Source organism: Balaenoptera physalus, assembly GCF_965194825.1.
Source record: "Balaenoptera physalus genome assembly, chromosome: 11".
In the NCBI taxonomy this organism is placed as follows: Eukaryota; Metazoa; Chordata; class Mammalia; order Artiodactyla; family Balaenopteridae; genus Balaenoptera; species Balaenoptera physalus.
Window position 1 is genome coordinate 91,336,230 of NC_138896.1, and position 20,625 is coordinate 91,356,854.

General features: G+C 41.9%; 1 protein-coding gene across 13 annotated transcripts in view; it reads right to left on the reverse strand.

Moving 5' to 3' along the window:
- FOXP1 (forkhead box P1) overlaps positions 1–20,625 on the reverse strand; it is a 590,027-nt gene that overhangs the window by 87,125 nt on the left and 482,277 nt on the right. For 9 of the 13 annotated variants that reach the window (XM_082412254.1, XM_082412251.1, XM_082412249.1 and 6 more), the window contains 2 exons: positions 6,566–6,703; positions 5,428–5,514 (listed from right to left, as the gene is read on the reverse strand). In XM_082412254.1, coding sequence (XP_082268380.1) covers positions 5,428–5,514; positions 6,566–6,703 — 225 coding nt within the window. Of the gene's footprint in view, positions 1–5,427; positions 5,515–6,565; positions 6,704–17,874; positions 18,026–18,662; positions 20,017–20,625 lie in introns of those variants that run through there. The other 4 variants (XM_082412243.1, XM_082412253.1, XM_082412245.1 and 1 more) reach the window with 3 other exon arrangements.

The window sequence follows — 20,625 nt, forward strand, 5'->3', positions numbered from 1 at the left end:
ATCAGGAAGGAGAAAAAAAAAAAAAAAAATGAGATGGCCACTGCTGGGGGAAGGTGAAACGTATGGACATTTCCAAACACACTGTGATCAGCCAGGACTGAGAGCGGTCACTAAAGTTACGCGAAGGGCTCGGGGTCAAGGCTGCTTTCAAAGGGACAGGACACATCGCCTCCGAAGAGAAGCGAGGGGCTGGGTGTGGGCCCTTTCTGCGGCCGGCTCCCATAGGAAAATAATTTGACAATCGAGGCAGCTTTTGCCTATGGTTTGAAAGGACTGAGTTCTTCTCGCCAAGATGTAGACTCCTAGACTCTGAAATTTTTAAGTAGACACAGGAGCAGCAGGCAGGCTATAGACCACTCCAGGTCTGGAGGGATTTGAACCCTGAACCTCTGAGGTGTGAAGGGACAAGTTGCCTCCATCCCGCCTGCGCGGGGAGAAGCTTTTAACTACTCTGTTTATCACTTCTGACATAAATAAATGAGAAAAAATCAGACCTTTGAAGAAGAAAAACTTCATCTAATATTGTTAATTAGCCATGACAAACGATGAAATAACATTGTAAATCTTTCATAGAAACAGCCACTAGATTTTAATTACACACATTCATAATTTAGCAAACAACATCGTGCTCGGCTGTGAGTGTTTAACATGAAGGACACTTTAAGCTTCAGATGCCTTCGCTTGGCTTGAGTTTCAGAAACCCCGAGGTCTGCCTGCTGGTCCTGCTTCCCCGCCCGCTTTGTTCTTGCAAAGAAGGGGCTTTGCAAAATGATAAATATCTTTCTGTTGATTGGATAATGACAGGAGGAAAACTTTTGTTGTGTAAAACATCAATACATCATTCCTGTGTTTAGCAGGTCTTGCTCCAGCCAAAAAAATTAATGTAGATTTCCTCAGTAATTATCTGAGTGATAGAAAGATAATACAGTGCACTATTACAATAAATAGAAGGAAATTATCTAATATCCTTAATCTGCTAGGAATCAAATCGAGGTGGAGGTCTTAGCCACATTATGGCTAACAATTATGAAAGGAAAATTAACCCTTCTTTGGGAAGGGAGTTCTGAAGCCAGGAAAAAAAAAAAAAAAAAAGAAAGAAAAAGGTTCTTTACGAAAAGAACAAGATACGTTTTCCTAATTCTGAGTAGTATTCAAAACATCAGAGACGTTCACAACCAAGAGGACAATACTACTCTTTCACAGAGCTTCTCCTAACTACACTTTACAAACAACTGCATTCACTTAACCTAACACATGACCTTGATCTGATACATCCATAAAATGGTATATATATCAAGACCTTCTGATGTAAAGTTCAAAGGAGGAGAAAAATGGTGGTTTCCTTTTGGTCTCCATGTAGTTTATTTTACAGTAAAAACCACCATTCTCATATTAGCAACCAATTTCAGACTTACTACCATGCCACTGAGAAAGTTAATTGAGTTTCACTCCAAAAAACAAATTCTATACCACTAACAACAAAAATTTAAATAAATTTAAATGAAAAGCCAGTGTTTTCATTTGAAGAACAGCATGCATAAAATGACCCAATTGTTTTCACCCCTTCCCAAGTTATCACATTAATGTAAGACCCAATGATAGTTATACTCATGTCAAAATGATTTTTTCACTTCTTCAACAGATATTAATTCACGACGTTTAAAAAAAATGGGTGAGGGAAGGAAGAGAAGAAAAATAACATTGATACAATAAAAGATCAGGGAATTAGCTCTTGTTGAAGGAGAAGATCATGGGGCAGGGAGGGTGCTGGAGTTTGGGGAGAGTGTTTCCCATCTTACTGTAAATGAAATGTTTAGAAGTTGTGTATTTATATAAAATGACTGATGGCTGTTCTGTTGTCTCTGTGGCCATCCCTAGGAAAAGCTCATGAGAGCTGTCCGCGTTTGAAAAGTCAGGATATAAAAGTATACAAGGCCCATTGTCCAAAGAAAGAATTTAAAAGCAACGCTGGTTGCCAAACTGTGCTCCCCACCCAGTTACCAAACACAGGATACGAGCCCGTTTGTTTACTTCTCACAATTGAATGCATACAAAAAAGGTCTCCGTGCAGTCCCCTGGACAGGTCAGTAGTCGGTGTTAAAATGCTAAAATGCCCTGATAAACCTTGCATTTCGAATCCCCTCCCTAGCGCTGCAGTCAAAGGTCTGTTTTGCTTTCTTCGGCTCCTCCCTACTGCCTAACATAAACTGTCATAACTGCCCAGGACAAACGGCCCTTTTAAAACAATCAACTTAGCCTACCTCACCCACACAGGATGGGATCTTTTTTTTTTGTGGCTCGACTTAAAATCAATTCTGCCTTCTCTTTTCCACACCCGTCCTGTCAAATAGTCGTGAGCCGTCACCTAAATACCAGCTGTACTGGGCCTACACAGCACCCATCTCCCAAGGAAGGTCTTGGGTCTAAACTCAACGTGGGGCCCGACTTTCTCAAGGAAACATCTCAAGGCAACTTTAGGGGGAAAAAAGAGACTAAAGGACGTTGTTCTGGCCCAGGATCAACTGTCTTACTGCAGAGGGGATCAAAAGAGGGGATAGGGCGGGGGAGAGGGAGGGCTGACGATTCAAAATTATGAGCCACTAATGACCGGGGATTCAGTAAATTAATATACTTGTTCCATCTGTCAACATCCGAGTTCAAACCTTGTTACAATCCTAACCACCAATCCACTTCATGAAATTGCTACCATGTGACTTTATTTCATGGTAGCACAAAAGGCCCACCACCTGCATGGTAATTTCAGGAGGCTTCCCCCCTTACCTTAGGGAAATAGGGCTCTCCTCATCATTGTTACAACAGGTCTCGGCCACATCCAGTGGCACTGTGGACACACCGCTAGAATCCAAGGAGACATGCCCGCTGGGCATGTCTGGGTCTGGGTCTACCCACCCTTCAGGATGTGAAGGCAACATCATCTTTGCCTTTCGAAATGGATGGCAAAGGGTGACCACCACAAACGCAGCGCCCTGGAGATGCCAAATGCTACTACAGTGTAACCTAACCACCTTCCCCTGGTTCAGATACGAAGTATTCCCCTTTCTCCCCGAAACTCCCTTCCCAAATTCTGACACCACCACCGTCTTTGTGCGCCCGAGATGCCCCCTTTCTGACAGCAGCAATTTGGGAGAGTTAACTTTTATCCTTCCTTCTGCTGTGTAACTTTCGGCTTCATATTTCTTTATGTGCCCTCTGAGCTCATCTGAACTTTCATGTTCTCCCAGCATGCAGACGTGCATTCCAAACTATGTCTAACAGACCAAATAAGAGGTTAATAAGAAGTGGCAACAGAAAGGAAAAACACAATCCCTGGTAACTGATAAGAATGACAGTGCGGCCCTTTTTTGTTTGTCTTCAAATATAGAGTTAAAGATCTTTAAAAAACTAAATTTTGATGCCTTTGAAAAGAAAGAAGCACAAAATAACAACAGGGGGTTATTGCCTGCGAGCCACAGGGGAGAAACTCCATAATTCTTATTCTCCCTTTTGAAGGCTGTTAGAAATCTGATTCAAAAAAGCAACAGCAGAAGGGGAAACCTCTTGAGGCTGTAACCATTTCCTGTGATCATGCATAATGTGCTTCAAAAGTGGGTTTTTACCAATTCTGTTGATCAATTGCACCTCCTTCATATCCCTTCTTTTTTCTGCTGTGTTTACATCTGATGTGACTCAGTGACGAGCACTGTCTGAGACTGTGAAACAGGCCTGTCATGTTGATTTATGGGCGCATCAAACCACAACTTGTCCAAACTGAAGCTCGCAGTTCATTAATTAGAGAGTTGTGACTTTGAAGTCAGCTTTCAGACTGTGGTTTTTAACATTTGGCTTAATTTATATGCTCTTGAATGTGGATCTCTAAGGAAAAAACTGAAATTCCCTTCTTGTCTTTGAACTTCTTTTGACCGCACAATAATCATTTCTTTGTCCAGAGTGATGCCTGCAATCCCAGAGTCATTAACGCGCATTGAACTGCCACTGATGAGTAAGCCCTACTGAATTAGAAAAACAGCCAGCAAAACAAAGCTGAGAGCCTTCTGCACAGTGATATCTCACAATTACATGCCTTCCCTCCCTGTGCCATTTCCATTTTAATTACTGTTAGTCCTTTAGATTTACATTTTAGACACTTTTTAATCTGTTCCCTTTTTTATTATAGCAGCACCCGGTAGCGCGCTACCGTACTTAAGGTTGTGTCAGCAGTTTCATTAAAACGCCTCCTCCCCTTCACCCCCAAACTGCCCCTACTCTGCAGGGGTTTCCATCCAGGCTGCTAAACAGGACTCCAGGATGAAAACTTGGCAGGGCACGGAAAATGTACCCAATTTGTGCAGAGGGAGGAGCCGGCAAAGTGAGAACGGCTGGCTCATTCCCAGCATGTAAGACGAGCACTTCCCGGCACCTGAGCTCAGCATCCGGGCTCCTGCGAGGGGCAGGGATGGGGAGGGTCACCTGGAGGGACTCCCTGTAAACTAAAGCAAGTGGCTGCCTCCTCTGGGTCAGCAAAGAAGCTGTTCAGCGGGATTCGGAGCTGTTTATCAAACTCTGAATTGTCACTCCAAGGAGAACACTCAAATGGAAAGAATTTCAGTCCACCGTGAAAACACGAGGAGATAAGTTACATCGGATAACTTTGGAATGGGCAGAAAGATGTCACGATAATGCACACATGCCCGGAGATACTCCCCCATCTGACCGAGCCTCAGCCACGTGGAGCTGCATAGAAGGTGGGACAGAAACCCTCCCTGGGAAGGCCTTCCCTTTTATGGAGTGAACACTGTCACCTAACTGGGTGGTGGGCACATGTGATCACTACGGGCACTTACAAAGTACTGTGTATATAGAAGCTATTTCGATACACGAGTTCTTCTCGGGAAAACACAAACAATCCAAGCCTGCCTTTAAGCAGTTAACGATCCGTGCAACTTGCAGGAAGAAGTTCAACAGAGATCGGGCTGTTCTGAAACTTGCTCTAACTTTCGGGGTAAGAGATTCTTCTTCCAAAGGCAAAGGCCATCACCACATGCTCAAGCTCTCTGAGCTGGGAGGTGGGGGGAAACCAAGTGTGCGTCCAAGTATAATTTTACTGAGTGCACCTCACCTCTCCCAGGTAGATCCTGGACCTCAGTGGTTACCAGTTTGCAAAAGCAGCCCTCAAGTTTCTGCCACGATCCCTCTTGCCGGTGCCCACATGAGGTACACCTGGGGTGGTGTTATAAAATATGTGGCAGTCGGCAAATGGAACCCAGAAAAATCTGAAAGAAAACAGGACAATATCTCTCGGCCTGAAGGCTGAGAGCCGATAGAGTCAGCTCAGTTGTGCAATCATTTAAAAGATGAATGGCAGTTTAATAGCCACGAGATAGTCCTCTGGGATCTGCGGTTTGAAAGTAAAATATGTATTGTCGGTACCTCTTTAGGCTGTTTTCCAGCATGTTGTTGTAAAAGTTGAAGCTGCAACTGTTCCTGTTGTTTTTTATAAAACTCTTGAAGCTGCTGCTACAAAGGAAAGAGAGGACGGTAAGTAACAGAGAGTAGCGCCAAGCCACTGCCCCTTTCGGTGCCACATACAAGCTGTGATTTGAAAAATAGCACCCTTTTATCTGTAATGGCCTGACCTTTAGTTTGAAACCCGACAATAAATTTCAGCGCACGCTGACTCTTCTTGGCATTATTGTTTGAAAAGTAATCTCCAAAATGAACTGATGAAAAACATACCATTTTCTACACAAACTAATTAAAAGAAGGCAAGGGATGACCTTTGCTTGTACAACAAAGCCAGAGCGCCCTTGCGGAGGGAGTCTGGTGCATCTCTACTGCCAATCGCGTACGTGCTTGCTAAGTGATAGGCTTGGGCGGTGTTGGGGACCCGTGCTCAGTGTCTACGTCAGCTGCGTGGGTAGCTTCCTCTGCGTCCTGTCCCCACGGCCTCACCCCAGCAGCTCCCATTCCTATGGTCCTGAGTCTCCTCTATTTGGTTCAGGTGTCCGTCAAGTCCGACGATGAGGCCCCCGTGGCACAACGGCAGCCGGAAGTTCACTTCAGCATCGGCAAACACGAAAGAGGTAAAATCAACTCTACACCTGACAATTAACCAACTCCAAGACGTCTCTTGATGTTTAAAAGGAAAATTCTGTAAGCTTCTGAGTTGAAATGGGGACTTCAAGAGCTGTCACATTTAAACCTGCTCCTGACGTGCTCCCTATTTTGCTTTGATTCACACCACTTAGAAGCCTCTGGCTTTCCAAATAAAAGAGCGCAAAGCCCCCTAAGCCTAAAAGATCTTATTTCTACCAAGTCCAATTACAGCCTTAATCTCAGTCCATTGGGTACTCTCCAGGCCCAAACCCTCGTGGCTTTGGCACGGTCCCTCTCTTTCAGGGATGCAAATGCAACTGATCACCCAGGGACCGATGTTGCGTCCTGCCCCACCCTCCCTGCTCTGCTTACGCTTCGACGGGCAAAGGAGCTGCTCAGGTGAGGGGAATCCTGAGTGGAGGGACGGGCCCCAGGGGCCATGGGAGGCTGGGGGAGGAGGAAGGACCATTACCTGCTGAAGCATGAGGGCCTGCTGCTGCTGGAGGAGAACCTGGAGCTGCTGAGGGCTCAGCACTTGTTGCTGGAGGATCTGCTGCATTTGCTGGGGAGTGATAACTTGAGGTGTCATCATAGCCACTGACACGGGAACCTAGAACGTTAACGAAGGATAAATAGGAAGCCAGGAAATTGCACGCCCGCAGCACTCAGCCTTCCGGGTTCAGGGACTGACCGGCATCAGCCTGCTTCCAGGACTGACCAATTTCCCATGTGCAGGGCATCTATCCAGAGGGGATGCAGCCACAAACCCTATTTAATCTATCAGGCACATTGATTTTAAATAAAGAAAAATAAAAGAAAACCCTGTAGCCGCTGACAAGTGTTCCCGATAGTCTGGTAAACGAACAAGGAGTAAAGGCTTCATAAATGCTACCTGGAGTTAGGTTAGTATGATCTCAGTTTCTTAATAAGAATGAGTCTTTGGTCATAGTGAGATGTAGCACGTTAACGCCAACGTGAATTTTGTTTTAGGGAAGAAGGCAAACAGGAACCAGTATTTTCCCGGCTGGAGCTAATATGATCCCCTTCCTCTGTGGACCGTGACTTTAAGAACAATCAGTGAACGCTGAGTCTTGTGGACAGCTGAACCTTGAATACACCTTCCGAACTTCAACACAGACCCTTCCTCTGATGCCTTTTAGCCTTCCTTATTCACCCAGCACACAGATGTCTCAATTCTTCCATATTATGTGCGATACCATTAAAAGCCGCTTTCCATGACATTTCAGTGACAAACAGCTACAGTGATGAACTTGATAGCATTTCATATTTGCAACTGTTAACACGTTTCTGCACGGGCATCTCTGCAAGGAACCTGCACACTGTATCTGAAAGGATGATGTCTTGTTCAGATAAAACACTGACATTAAAATGACAGGCTGTCTTGGCCAAGGTTACACAAATTGTATTCAAGCGGATACCTAATGACAATGCTATGAATTCTGCAAGCTTTCTAGAATGTAATTTAGCTATTCAAAATAATCACTGCACTTGTGTTTAATTTGCAGACTACACGAGAACCATTTTGTCAGGCCCCGTAATACAAGAAGACTATTTCATGAAAAATTAACCCCCCCCCCACCAAATAAAAAGATAAGGAAAGGGGAAAAAAAAAAAAAAACAATGAAAGAAAAGACAAAACCTGTATGTCTTCTAACAGTAATATTTAACCACCTTACTTTTCTTTGGTTTCTAATCAAACATGTGACAGCAAGAAGCTAGAAGCAGTAAAGGATATACTTTGTTAAAAAGGATCTGCTGTCATCTCATGTATTACAATAAAAGGTAATAACATGTTTTGCACTTTGCCTGTGTGCCACTTAAAAAAAAAAAAAAAATCCAGCAGACAATAGCTGATTAGAAGATAAAAGAATTTAAAAATCTTTCAGGGGAGCAGTAAGCAAAAGGGAGAAATGCAGTATTAATTTTATGTAACATAATGTCTTAATATGCAGTTTATCTTGACTTTTTCACATGATTTGTCCTGTCATTTGCATAGCGAGCTCTCATTCCTAATTTCACAGTCATTATGCACTGATGTCCCGATTTCTCAGCATCACTAATTTTGATGAACTAACAAAGGTTCCTGAAGGTCAGATTCACGTACAGTGAACAGCTTCCACCGTTGTTGTGGGCATGTTTTGTGTGGGGGGATGTTTATGCACAAGTTTCACATTGTTTGGAAAACACTAGCTGGAACATTTGAAAATTTTCATTAACCCAAGTCTGGAAGGTCATCAATGAATTCTTCCTATTGCAGGGGCCTTTTAAGCGTAGATGTGGATACACTGTAATTTTAAACAGATGGGCATGTCTGAATATTTTTATATGCAAACAGGGACAGATGTATATGAGTGGATAAATTATCCTTTTAAAAAGATACTTCGCAGCACGAAATATCACCAATGATTAGAACAGTGAACTTGCATTTAATCTAGGACAAACACCAAGAAGACATTATCAAAACATCTAACCACCTAGAAATTCATTCCAATTAGTTGACTCTGTCTTCATACAGCAGAAACTTTTTGAATTTTTCAATCTGTATTGGGTGCCAATCTCTATCTTTTGAGCTGCGAAAGCCAACGTATCACAATAGAAGTTTACTTTTCCTTGAGAGTTGCATCATCATACAGGGAGGTTTGATTAAGCAAACAAAAGAACCATGTTTAAGGTTTCTTTTTTCCCCTGCGTTTCTTGGATGATGTACAATATAAATATTCTTGAGCCAAATTTCTGATGGTGATGAACAGGAAAACAGACAGGAACAGGGTGGTGTTAAGATCTAAGCTGGTGATGAACGCAAAATTAACAGTGTTACAACAGAAACCATCATAGAAACAATCTCTTGCTCATAATGTTTAAAAGGACTATGGAGAGCCTATGCAAGAGAAGGGCACCAGAGAACTTTTGGGGGTGATGGAAATGCCATCTATCTTGGTTGGGGTGGTGGTCACAGAAGGTGGATACAATTGCCAAAATTCTTCCAACTGTATACTTAAAACAAATGCATTTTATATAGGTAAATTATGCTTCAATAAAACAGATCTAAAAAGTTTAAAACAATGACTTACATACACAGATAATTTTTAAACCCTCATATACAGTCAACAGTTTAAATCTCCTTTTCCCAAAGTTATTTATTCAATTTTTGTCATCATGTTACAGAACAGTAAAATGAACTTGAGTCTCCTCTCCTTTTTCCCTTTGGGCATCTCGACGGAAGTGGTGACAAGTAATCAAATGCTTAAAGCAGCAGCAGGCACAGCCAAAGGAGGGAAAGGGGCGAGAAGCCTGAGTAATCCTCCAGCCTGGTGACCGGTCTCTGAATAATCAGAAGTGGGCTATTAGATCCTGATGGCCTTAACTTTGCTTTTACTATCTGAAACCACATTTTCACACAAGTTAGCTCTGAGCTTCCAAAGTGGGCTCGAGCTTCATTTACAAACATAATAAAACTGAGATTTTCCCAAAGTTTCTCCTCCAACGTGTCATGAAAATCAGTTAAGGAAAGCTTTCACAAACATAGCCAAATGAACCAGAAACCATTGTGGGGTAGAAAAAGGAAAAAAAAAAAAAAAAAAAATCTGAGCACAGTGTGAGGCTTTAAATAGTTAAGAATTATAGCCTACATATCCACTGCCTTGGCTCTCGACGTCTAACTTTTTCATGTAGCTAGTCCCTACTAATACTGGGAATCAAAGGGCATGCAGTACCAGCGAGAGGCTATTATAGCCCACACTTTATTGCCCATTACTACTGAGGTCATTAGCGGCAAGAGTGATTGTACTGGTCTTAACCTATTGATCACTGTAACTACTATCATTTAATCCTGTGTTGAATGTCTGGAAAGCAGCTAAAGGCACACAGGAGAGAGTGCTTCAGCATTGAGAAATATGGCCAAGGCTTCGAAATTACACTTTGATTCATAAAATCTAGCCAGTGGTTTAAATCAATAGTATTTAAAACAGTCATGTGAGTTTTTAACTACAGCACTCTAATATTTATGAGCCCCTCTTTCAGAGTATTCACTCAAAACTAAACTCCCCCCCCCCAATTCCATGCACCTACTTTACCCTCCTTGAGATAAAAACATTAATTTCTGAGGTTTTGTGTGGTACGGGGCTCATGCCTTAACCAGGAGTTCAAGCTAATGCTCGATTTCTTCCTCAAACGACAATTTAAATATAATGCAAAAAAAAAAAAAAAAACCCTGTATCCCCGATACTGTAACTACCTTAACTGTTTGAGTATATAGAAATGAGTATGTTTTATGAGTTAACAATGAATCATAGAAGGCAATTTATGAAGAACGGGAATGATTCTGTCTAGCTGCCTTCAGGGATCAGAAATTCAAATTAAACTTCTGGCAGACATTTAAAGAATGCTAGCATACAAAACTGAATTTAAACACACACACACACACACACACACACACACACACACACACACAGTTAACACTCTTTAGTTGAGTTTCAAGAGGAAGTCATGAATTAAAAAAAAAAAAATTGGTTAATACACTGCTGACTGATACCAATTGGGTGTGGCCCACCCCAGGTGCACACAAACCTGCGAACATGGCAGCCAGACAGCTGTGCTGGGGCCATCGGGACACGGCTGCTGGTGTGGGCCTGCTGCTACCTTCCTACCGGCCACTGGGGAAACGTCCTCTGCACCAATAAGTGCTGTTAAAGGCCCATCCACTGCTGTGTAAATTCTGCCTGATACAGTTTTCTTTTACTTCCAAATGGCTTTATATCATCTGAACGCTAGAAGAGTATTAAAATAATAAGGCTTATTTTTCTCCTACATCCTCAACAGGGAGAGGCAGGTGAGGGGAAGGGGAAGAAAAAAATCTAAAAAGCAAACAAACAAATAAAAACACCCATAGGAACAATACTTATTTCTAATCTAGGAGACAATTGGAGGAATTGGGTGGGAGGGGAGATGACACAATATAAATACTGAAAATAACATGTTATCCTTTCTTTTTCTTTCTCTTTAGTTTACACTCACGTTAACTCCAAGGAAATGCTGCCAGGTATAAATACACATAGATTTCTGGACCTCAGCATTTCTCATAATTGCTGTGTGTACAAATAATGCAAATGAGAAGATAAAAACACTTTAAATACTGCTGTATTTCCATTTCTCTGGATTAAGAATTTAGAAACTAGTTTTCATCTCTGGTTATTCACCTCGTGGATGTCCCAAGAAACTTAAGTCCCTTCTAGACCTTGGGCTGTGTTAGAATGATAACCGACCAGGTTAGGCAGTGTCACTTGGTTCATCAATTAAGAGCAAAATGAATTAAATTAGAGTGCTCCAGAACATCAAAACAAAACCAAAGAAAATGGCTACACACACACACACACACACACACACACACACACACACACACCTATGTCAAATTTGATATGATCATGTAGAAGCAAGCCTGTGTAAAAGAAAATAAACAGCAAGGCCCCCCCCATGAAAGACAACAGTTTTCATAATTAATAACCCAGTGGATACAACTGATATATCGGCAAACAAAAAAGTTAGGAAGCTTATATGTGTTCCCCATGCTGTTTAGAAAGAAGAAGAAACACACACACAGACACACAAAAACCCAAAAAGCCACAGATACCATGTAAAATAGCTGTATCACACAGGAAAGAAAATACATTTCTGACATAATATTTCAGTCTTCAAAAAATAAAAAAAAAGCATGCTATTCATGTGGAAAGTATAATTCTGTTTCATTACAGAATTCTGTTTTTTGTATAACTCTTTTAGGCTTCGCTATTTTGCCACAATACTGTACAAAGCATTAAGGCAGGTAATCGTTATTATATTAATGCAAAATCATCTAAGTAGTCAGTCATTAGCATAACTGTTCTCTCAGTAACAATACAACCACCTATTAAAATTTTAGGGAAAAAAAAAGACCTCTTTAAAATGCAATTAGCATTTCATTTTTTATCATTTTGTTTATTACATTCTATCAAGAAAGGCTATCCTTCCTTCAGGAAGAATTGTATGGCCAAGACTTGCCTGCCAATCAGGAGTTATTTCAGGTTATCAAGCCTAATAAGCAATCCTGGCAATGCTCTCTGAGCTCTTCTTTTGTCTCTAAATTGTAAAAAGTGGCATAAATTCATATTTGTTTACAGCACAGGCATTCGTGGGACCTCCACTGCTCTCCTCTCTCATTTCCCCACGCACACAAGGTTACTCCACTAAGTGCCAGCCTAACTGTTTTAGCTCTAATATCAGCTTCATTTGCATAAAAATGTAAAGTTTACATAAATTAAATCGCTTCTCCCATTAGTGACTGTTAAATACAGGAAACAATGGAAGCTACACGTGAAAGTAATCATCCAATAAGCCCTGATCTTTTCAACCTAGCAACTATTATTATTATTATTATTATCATCTAGAAAAATGCCCCCTCTTCCTTCCTCAGTCTCTTTCTCTTGGAGGAGGGATGGAAAAAACTTAGTGCACGTGGATCAAGCCTGCTATGACAGTTTATATTAACAACAACAACAAAAATCGTCTTTTAAGTACCGTAAAGAAGAGGAGGGGAGAATTATTCCAAGAAGGTACCTCAGAATAGATTCTACCCACAGATCTTTAGCTCTTGAAGAGAAAAGAGGCCTTGGCTACATAAGCTCCCTTACATTGAAGCATTATTCAAAACTAGTGAAAGGGAAGGCAACTGTATCCATCCTATTTGACACACACAGATGATTAGAATAAGGAAAGACAACTTGGAGATACAGTTGTAGGTCAATGGATGCTGTTAAATGAAGAAAAGTTAAATCTTGATCTTTTGCCCATCAAACATTTTTCTAAGACTAAGAATTAAATGGATAGCTCTTCATGCTTCAACCAGCATAGAAAATATCATAGGGTGCTTAACTACGAAAAAATATATATCATATACATATAATTAATATATATACATATATATTTTACTATTTACTGAGATACAGGGGGGATTTTAGTTGGATTTAAACACGCAGGTAGGCCAAAATAAGATCATTCCAACGTTTTTACGGCCTGACTGAGGGTGCAATCACCCTTTCCTTCCCCTTTTTTTCAGAATTACAACTTCTGTTTCTCAAATTATGTAGTTTCTCCTGCCTATTTCCAACACCTTTACCTTATCCATCACAGTTAAGCTAAGGGGTGCAAATTAGATTCTAATGAGAAAGCATCAGTTGCTTCTTTGACAATCTCACCATTCACTGATTTATTTCTAATGAAGACAAAGCCCAACCCAAAGCTCCCTACGTGATAAAGGCCAAAACATGTTCAAAAATGCCTAGTAAAATCAAGGCAAATGGGAAAGCCATGAAGACCCACCCTCATGAAGTGGTGTGACAATTAGAGTAATTGTACAAAAAGCCATCTTCAGGACAAAGTAAAAGAAATTAAGCTGCCACAACAGTAACAGGTTAGATGAAAAAAATCAAAATTTAATGTATTCTCCCCTGTGTCATCTTGTTTTGTCAAGACATCAAATAGAATTGGGAAGTACAAAATAACAAGCCCTTGAGAAATCACAGAAGCCGACCTTTTTGATGTTGTTGATTTACCTTGTTCTCAGTTATTTGAACAATGATGTTTCAGATTTAAGGGCCAGATAAAGCTTAAAAATTAAAACATGATACCAAGGTATCCCAAAAAAAGCGCACCCTCACATTTAGCCAGCAACTTCATTGATTAGTTGCTTTCAACCGGATTTGAAAAGGAGGCACAGTGCATGTATTCAATATTTATTTCTCTCATTCTAAATTAATTTCTCTTCAAATAGCTGTCAGGTAGGAAGAAAGACTCAGAGATTATTCCTACAGTCCTCAAGTAGAGGCCCAGTTCAGGTCTTTCCAGATAGTTCAAGTTCCCACTATCTGTAGAGGACTGTTTAGCTAAGAGGTAGCTGAGTTTTCTCTTTTTAAAAAAGAGTAAATAAAACTGAATGTAGAATGCCATTTTTGAGGAGGGGAAAAAAAAAAAAAAGTACTGCACACTTTGAAATGACTCAAACCAATGTCCAGAAATATCATGCTATTGCCAAGAATAGAAATCTTTCATCAAACCAAACCAAATTCATGTCTGTCCCCAAACCCAGCCATGCAGGTATACACGAAGCTGCATTCTTTCTCTGCCCCCGGAGAGCTACAGCTTATCAGCAACATAACTCCTAGTCTTGTATGAAATCTTACGTACAAAGATATATAAAATCAATATATCACACGATAGCTTTCTCAATTTTTATGTGTAGATGGCTGCTTCTACTAGAGCATACATATGAACCAAAAAAATGCAGCAGTAAAAAAAACATCTGTTTAAAAGACACTGAAAGTAAATAACCTAGTATTTACAAGCACTAGTAGAATTCGTAAGATCTGGACTAGTTAATAGCTATTAAATGACTGTAACTCCTTGTCATCAAATTCATACGCATTTTAACACATAACACACACACCAGACACTATGTATTTATTTACTCCAACCTTCTCTGGTTAACTGTTGCTGCCTTATCCCTCGCTAATAAATCACAAAGAACTACCTGCAGTGGACTCGGACGATTCTATTTGCCAAACTCCTAAGAGGACAGTTTTAAGTTTCCCCTTAGTGGTGTTCATCTACAACTAAGCCACAGAGTAAAATAAATTTCTTCAATCTCCTTTTTTTGGCCAATTCAAATTTTATTCACATTTTAGTTCAAGCTAAGAAGCTCGTCACACTACTGTCTCCTGATTGCCTCAGTAAAACCCTGTAGCACCAACACACTTCTGCCACTTTACTCAGCTGAGATAAATCTGAAATTTCATTGCTTTTAATTAATCTGGATTTTAATTTCACTGTATCTTGCAATTGTGTGGAGGTTGGCTGAAAAGTTTGCAGAACTGGTCAGCGTCATGAAAGAGTTTATCTTTCAAGTGACAGCTCCTGACAACGTGCAAATACAAGGCAGTGATGGTGAGGGTTTTGTTTTTACAGTACACTTGACTGTAAACAAACAAACAAACAAAATTCAGGCCAACCACTCCTATCATAAGCTTTCCGATGATTTATGGTTTACCAACTGAGCAAGGTTACGCAACACTGCATGCCTTTAGATGCATTACTTCAGCTAGTTGAGATTTAATTAAGATCACAGCCTCTAAAATCCCTGTCAAATGAAAATTCAGAGAAGACAATACACTATATAGCCTCTTGCAGAATGTTTCCATTCCGTCCTCTGGAAAAATATGAGTTAATCCGCGTTTCTATGGCTGCAGACAAAAGTTCACTAATTTTGTTTTCTTTTGACACTTCGGTTGTTTTCTATTGTATATTATGAGATCATTCCCTTCCAGGGAGGGAAGAAAAAAATCGAGAGTGAAACACGTTGCAGAAAATGCCCTTGACATTATTATCCGACATTAGCATAGCTTAGCTATGATGTCATCACATCTTCATATAATCAGCCCATGCTTAGGAGAGTTTCATTTAATGAAATATGTTTATTTAAACACACAACACAAGTGGGAAGCCTACCTTTCTTGAATTACTCAGATTAAAGAACTGACATGTTAGGCTCCTCATTTCCTTAACTGACCAACTTTTTATCAAATGAGCTGCACATATGGGTAGAAAAGAAAGTTCCGGGAGCAAATAAGAGAGCATAAAGGCCATTACTTTCATTCTATAAGTAGTCCCATGGGTAAAAAAAAAAAAATATATATATATATATATATATATATATATAGTTAATAGATTTCTTCTTACAGATTGGTAGTGACCCATGCTCTTTTTTCTTTTAAAGAAAAAATTTATGATCATGTGGCCCTTTACCTAGTCCAACATAGTTTTATTTGCATCATCTTAATATCTGGTTGCTTATCTCATGCCTTAGAAATGACAGGTGCTCACAGTCTGGCTCTTGACAGGCCACTACACAAATAACTGTCTTGCCTGAAAGGGCTAATGCAGTACTAATGAACAATAAATCAACTTTGATTATCAAGTGTCAGCCCAATCCGTTTTCAGTTCAGCTCTATCACATCCTAGAGTAAGTCAGCCAGTGTCTCTGGGTAGGCAGTCTGTATTTTGGTTTCATTTTTACACACTTTCCACTGAAATGTGTCAGGCAGCTACAAAGAATCACGTAAAATAGAAGTAGACCTTTTTTCCATGTAAGCGAAGGGCATCAATTAGGAGAATGTGCTTCAGTCTTCGTTCGGTTTACTTAGTGAGGAGTCTTAACATTCGAGAAAGCTTTGTATTCTTTTAAACAACAGTAACAGCAACAGATCCTAAACTAGAATCTTAATGCGATCATGTTTGAGGTTTTTGACAATGACATGCTAGCTTGAACACTTTACCACATAAACCAGCTTTGACTGAGCATTCCTCTTGGAAAATCTATTACAAACAAATGGAAAAAAAAAAAAGGCCGCCTCTAAAATAAAAACTTCACTCGATTTGAAGTTAAAAAAAAATGGCTTCTTTAACACTGACTTCCTAATAAAATAAATGTAACTTATTTTTTTCTTAAGCAGATTAGTCACTGATAGTATGATTCACATTTCCTGTTATTAGGCTTAATTTTTCCCCCAAACGTGTCACTTTCAGAATGTTGGAATCTATGGAAATTAGATGATTTGCATTTTTAAATTGGCTTGATTAGAACATTTGGTCTGTGTGGACAAGAGTATAAAATTATTAGATATTTTACTCCGAACCGGCAGGCCCTGAAGGAGTTAAACCCAAAGAGGAAAAGAGTCTATATGTACTTTGCTCTAAAACTTTACCACCCACTTCCTAAAGGTCCCCTCCTTCCCATCACGACACTTGGGCGGGGGGAACCAAGAAAGTCTCGTTTCCACTGACCGTCTTTCAGGCAGTTCTGACAGTTGAGGTAGCTACATTCACAGCCGGTTCGGATGGGAGCACCTCCTGACAATCCCTCAGTCTGCTGCGCGTCCTAACCCAAAGCCCACTCACTACTTAATTAACCAGCAAAGTAATGCAACAGAGGCTAGAGCCGTCCAAACCTGCCTGAGTGTCCCTCCGCCAGCCTGCCCTTTTCTGTGTGCGGCTTTATTCGTCCCCCTCCCCCCTTGACTGTGTGTGAACTCCTTGAATTTGAACAGCTAAGCTGAAAATAGCCTAGACAGATATAGAAACAAACTATCAGAAGCAAAGAAACATCCACACGGGTTACACTGAGATGGAAGGCTCCTTGTATATGTCACACGCTCTGAAAGTGACATAAATCACACCCCAGATACGTCCCCCGAATGGAGTGATGGCGAGGGCTTTACCAAAGTGGCTGCCTGAAGGCCAGAACGGCAGAAAACCAGTCGCAAACGAAAAAAAAAAAAAAAAAAAAAAAGAGAGAGCGAGCGAGAGCGCGAGAGCAAAACACAAGCAGGACTTCCTTCAACTCTCAACTACACCCCACCCATGAACATTTTAAAAAAGGGAGAGCAAGAGAGAAACGGGGGGGGTGGTGGTGGTGGAAATCTCTCTCTTCCAGGACCCACAGGCCTGGAGCTGCTTCTTCCCACCCCTCCACCACTCCCTCCCCCCGCCTCCACTTCCAGAGCGCAACTCCCACCCAAGTTGGTAAACAGCGATGGTTATTATTATTTTTTTTTTCCAAAAGACTCAACTTAGAAACCCTCGGGCGCTCCTGCCTTCCCCAGCGAGGCCCCAGGAAGCTGGCACCGCGGAGCCCGGGGAAGGAGAGCAGAACGGCAAAGATCAATCACAGGGACCAACCTGACACTCTCCATGTAGCCGCCAGGCGCGCGGAGCCGGCTCAGGGCGCCCGCGCGGGCCAGGCGTGGGGTCCGGCGGCCTCGGCGTGCAGGCGGACTGCACGCGCGCAGGGGCGCTCCGGCTCGCGGGCTGACAAGACGCGCCGCGCCGCGCCCACCCGCCCCGCCCTGCTCCACCAATCACAACCCGCCTCTAAACACCCCGCGCCGCGCCGCGCCCCACACAATGGGCTCCGCGGCCCGCGCCCCGCGCCCGCGCCCCCCGGCCCCCCTCCGCGCGGCAGGTGAAATCACGCTCGGCTGAAACCCGGCTTTTGTTTCGGGAGCAACTCCGCTTAATTGCTGTTAACCCTTTGACCCGCCTCCGGCTGACGTCTGGGAAGCCGGGCGCGGCGCGCATCTCTCCCTCCGGCCGGGGCTGCCGGGTCGGGGATTTTTGGTGGGGTGGCGGTGTTTGTTTCCTCTTGGAAACTGACAAAGAGTTGTCCCGGCCTTTCAGAGCAACCCGAGCGGCAACGCAGGGGAACCGGTGCGTCCGGCGCACACCCCGACTGCTCGGAGCAACTGTTTAGAATCGGAAGGGGATGCGGGGCTCAAAGGCAGCGCAGGAGAACTTCCTCGAAAACGGCCTTTGCGGGAGAACTTTCGCTTCACGTCCCTGGTTTAACCCAGCCTTGGCCTCTTTTATTTCCCCCCTTTTCTTTCCAAGAGCCGGGTTCGCCAGAGTGTGCTTGTGCGCACAGAGGAAAACGAACCCGACACGGGGGTTGAAATAAATAACCAACGTACCTCGTTGCTGAACCAAGCTCCTTGCCCCCTAGAACGACAGCTGCTGAAGCAAGCATCTGCCACTCTTTCGCTAAGGAATAATTCTCTAAATTCCGTTCTTATTTATACTACAACATCAACACAGGCTACTCTCAATGAGCACTTGAAGATGACCTCTATTAGTCACTGCTCTTTAAAGCTGTTTAAAGCTGAGTACAGTGTGAGAAAAAAAAAAAAAAGTCACCAATATGCTAAACTTGGTGGGCTCAACTGGCCCGATTTCGGTGCCAGGTTAATTTAGTCATTTTCGGCAGCTCTAGAATCACCTCTCTAATTTACCCTTGTTCAATTTAGGGAAAAACTTTTTGGCCTATACTTACAAAACAAACATACAAAACTCTAACTTTTTAATTATTTTTCTCAAAAACATTCGAGGAAAAGTAGTCGTGACATTAATGATTACGTATTTTCCCTCAATTAAAAAAAAAAAAAAGGCCACAAATCCTACTCCAGTAATTTCGGTTTTACTTGAAAATATTTTTCCATTTGAGGTGTTAATGCAGGTTACTACAAACCAGAAAGCATATTGATACTATTTCCGATCAAGCAAATGCCTGAATTTCAATCAGGTCAGCTCAGGAGCAGACAATTCCCCCATTAATCTGCCAGCAAAACAGACAAAAGCGCCAGTTGACTGTCAACTTATGATCAGATGTTAAATGGGTGCAGCACTGATCGAGCTCCACCCTAAAGTGTTTTTGTGTCAGATAACAAATTTATTAATGGAAGTTTTTCAGGTCACAAAAATGTGACCCCACCTTCTCATGAATATTCAACAGAGAACCAAGGGCATTCTTTTTTGGGGAGAGGGGCCTTAAATCTGCCAGTGTACCATGCATCAGTAGAGTTCTGACTCTTAAAGAGACAAGGCCCTCCTTCGGTAGGGGCTGGCAGGGCCCCAAAGACAGGAAATAAAAATATAGGAAGTTCTCTCCAACCAAGGCACAGTGAGAGAGGAGAAATGTTCATTTCAAAATCCACATGCGATTTTTTTCAAAGGTATTAAAATTCATTAGAGATTTAACGTCTGTGAACAACATCAGGGTGCCCTTTAAAGAAGCGATTTTTTTTTTTTTTTAAAGACAGATTCTTTCAGAGGCATCCATAAAACTCAAGCATGCTTTTACAAGTTGGCCTACCTCCTTTGCAGGTCTGCGTTTGTAAACTAATTGTCTCCGGGAGCATCCAAACAAACAACAAACAAACAAGCAAACAACAAACATTACAGATGCTTGTGACCCAGCTGTGGAGTCCAGCCTCACACAAAATAATTAGAGAGTGATGCAATGCGGTGGTTACACAAGTACTAAATGGCATGGTGGTGGCATTAAGCACCATGAGACCACAGAGCAGGGGGAGATGAGTGGATCAGGAGAGGTCTGGGAAGGCCCCTTGGGGAGGTGGTGTTTCGAGGACTGATGGTTTGGATAAGGGGGGAGGTGACAAAGTAGCTTAGCAAAAGCAGAGGCCACCTGGAGCCCTTCCCACACTCTCTCCAAACATGACATGGTGACTCAGAGACTACTTCTAGGCAAGGAAATGTACCATCAGAGATAAACCTGGATAAGTTTTATATGCCCAGGCCATTTTGGTTAACGCTCCCAACGCAGGGGGCCCAGGCTCAATCCCTGGCCAGGGAACTAGATCCTACATGCCGCAACTAAGAGTTCGCCTAAGGGTTCACATGCCGCCGCGACGAAGATCCCACGTGCCTCGACTAAGACCTGACGCAGCCAAATAAATAAATATTTAAAAAACAAAAAACTTAAATAAAAAAAAAAAAAAAGATCCCTTTCCATGTGGTCCTGTCTACCTGCCCTGTGCCTGGGATTCGGTAAGAACTGGAACTTTCAATGGCTGGAATACAATATAAATGTTAAAAGGTGCAGTGATTTAGAAGACTTAGTTAATGACATTTGTTCTA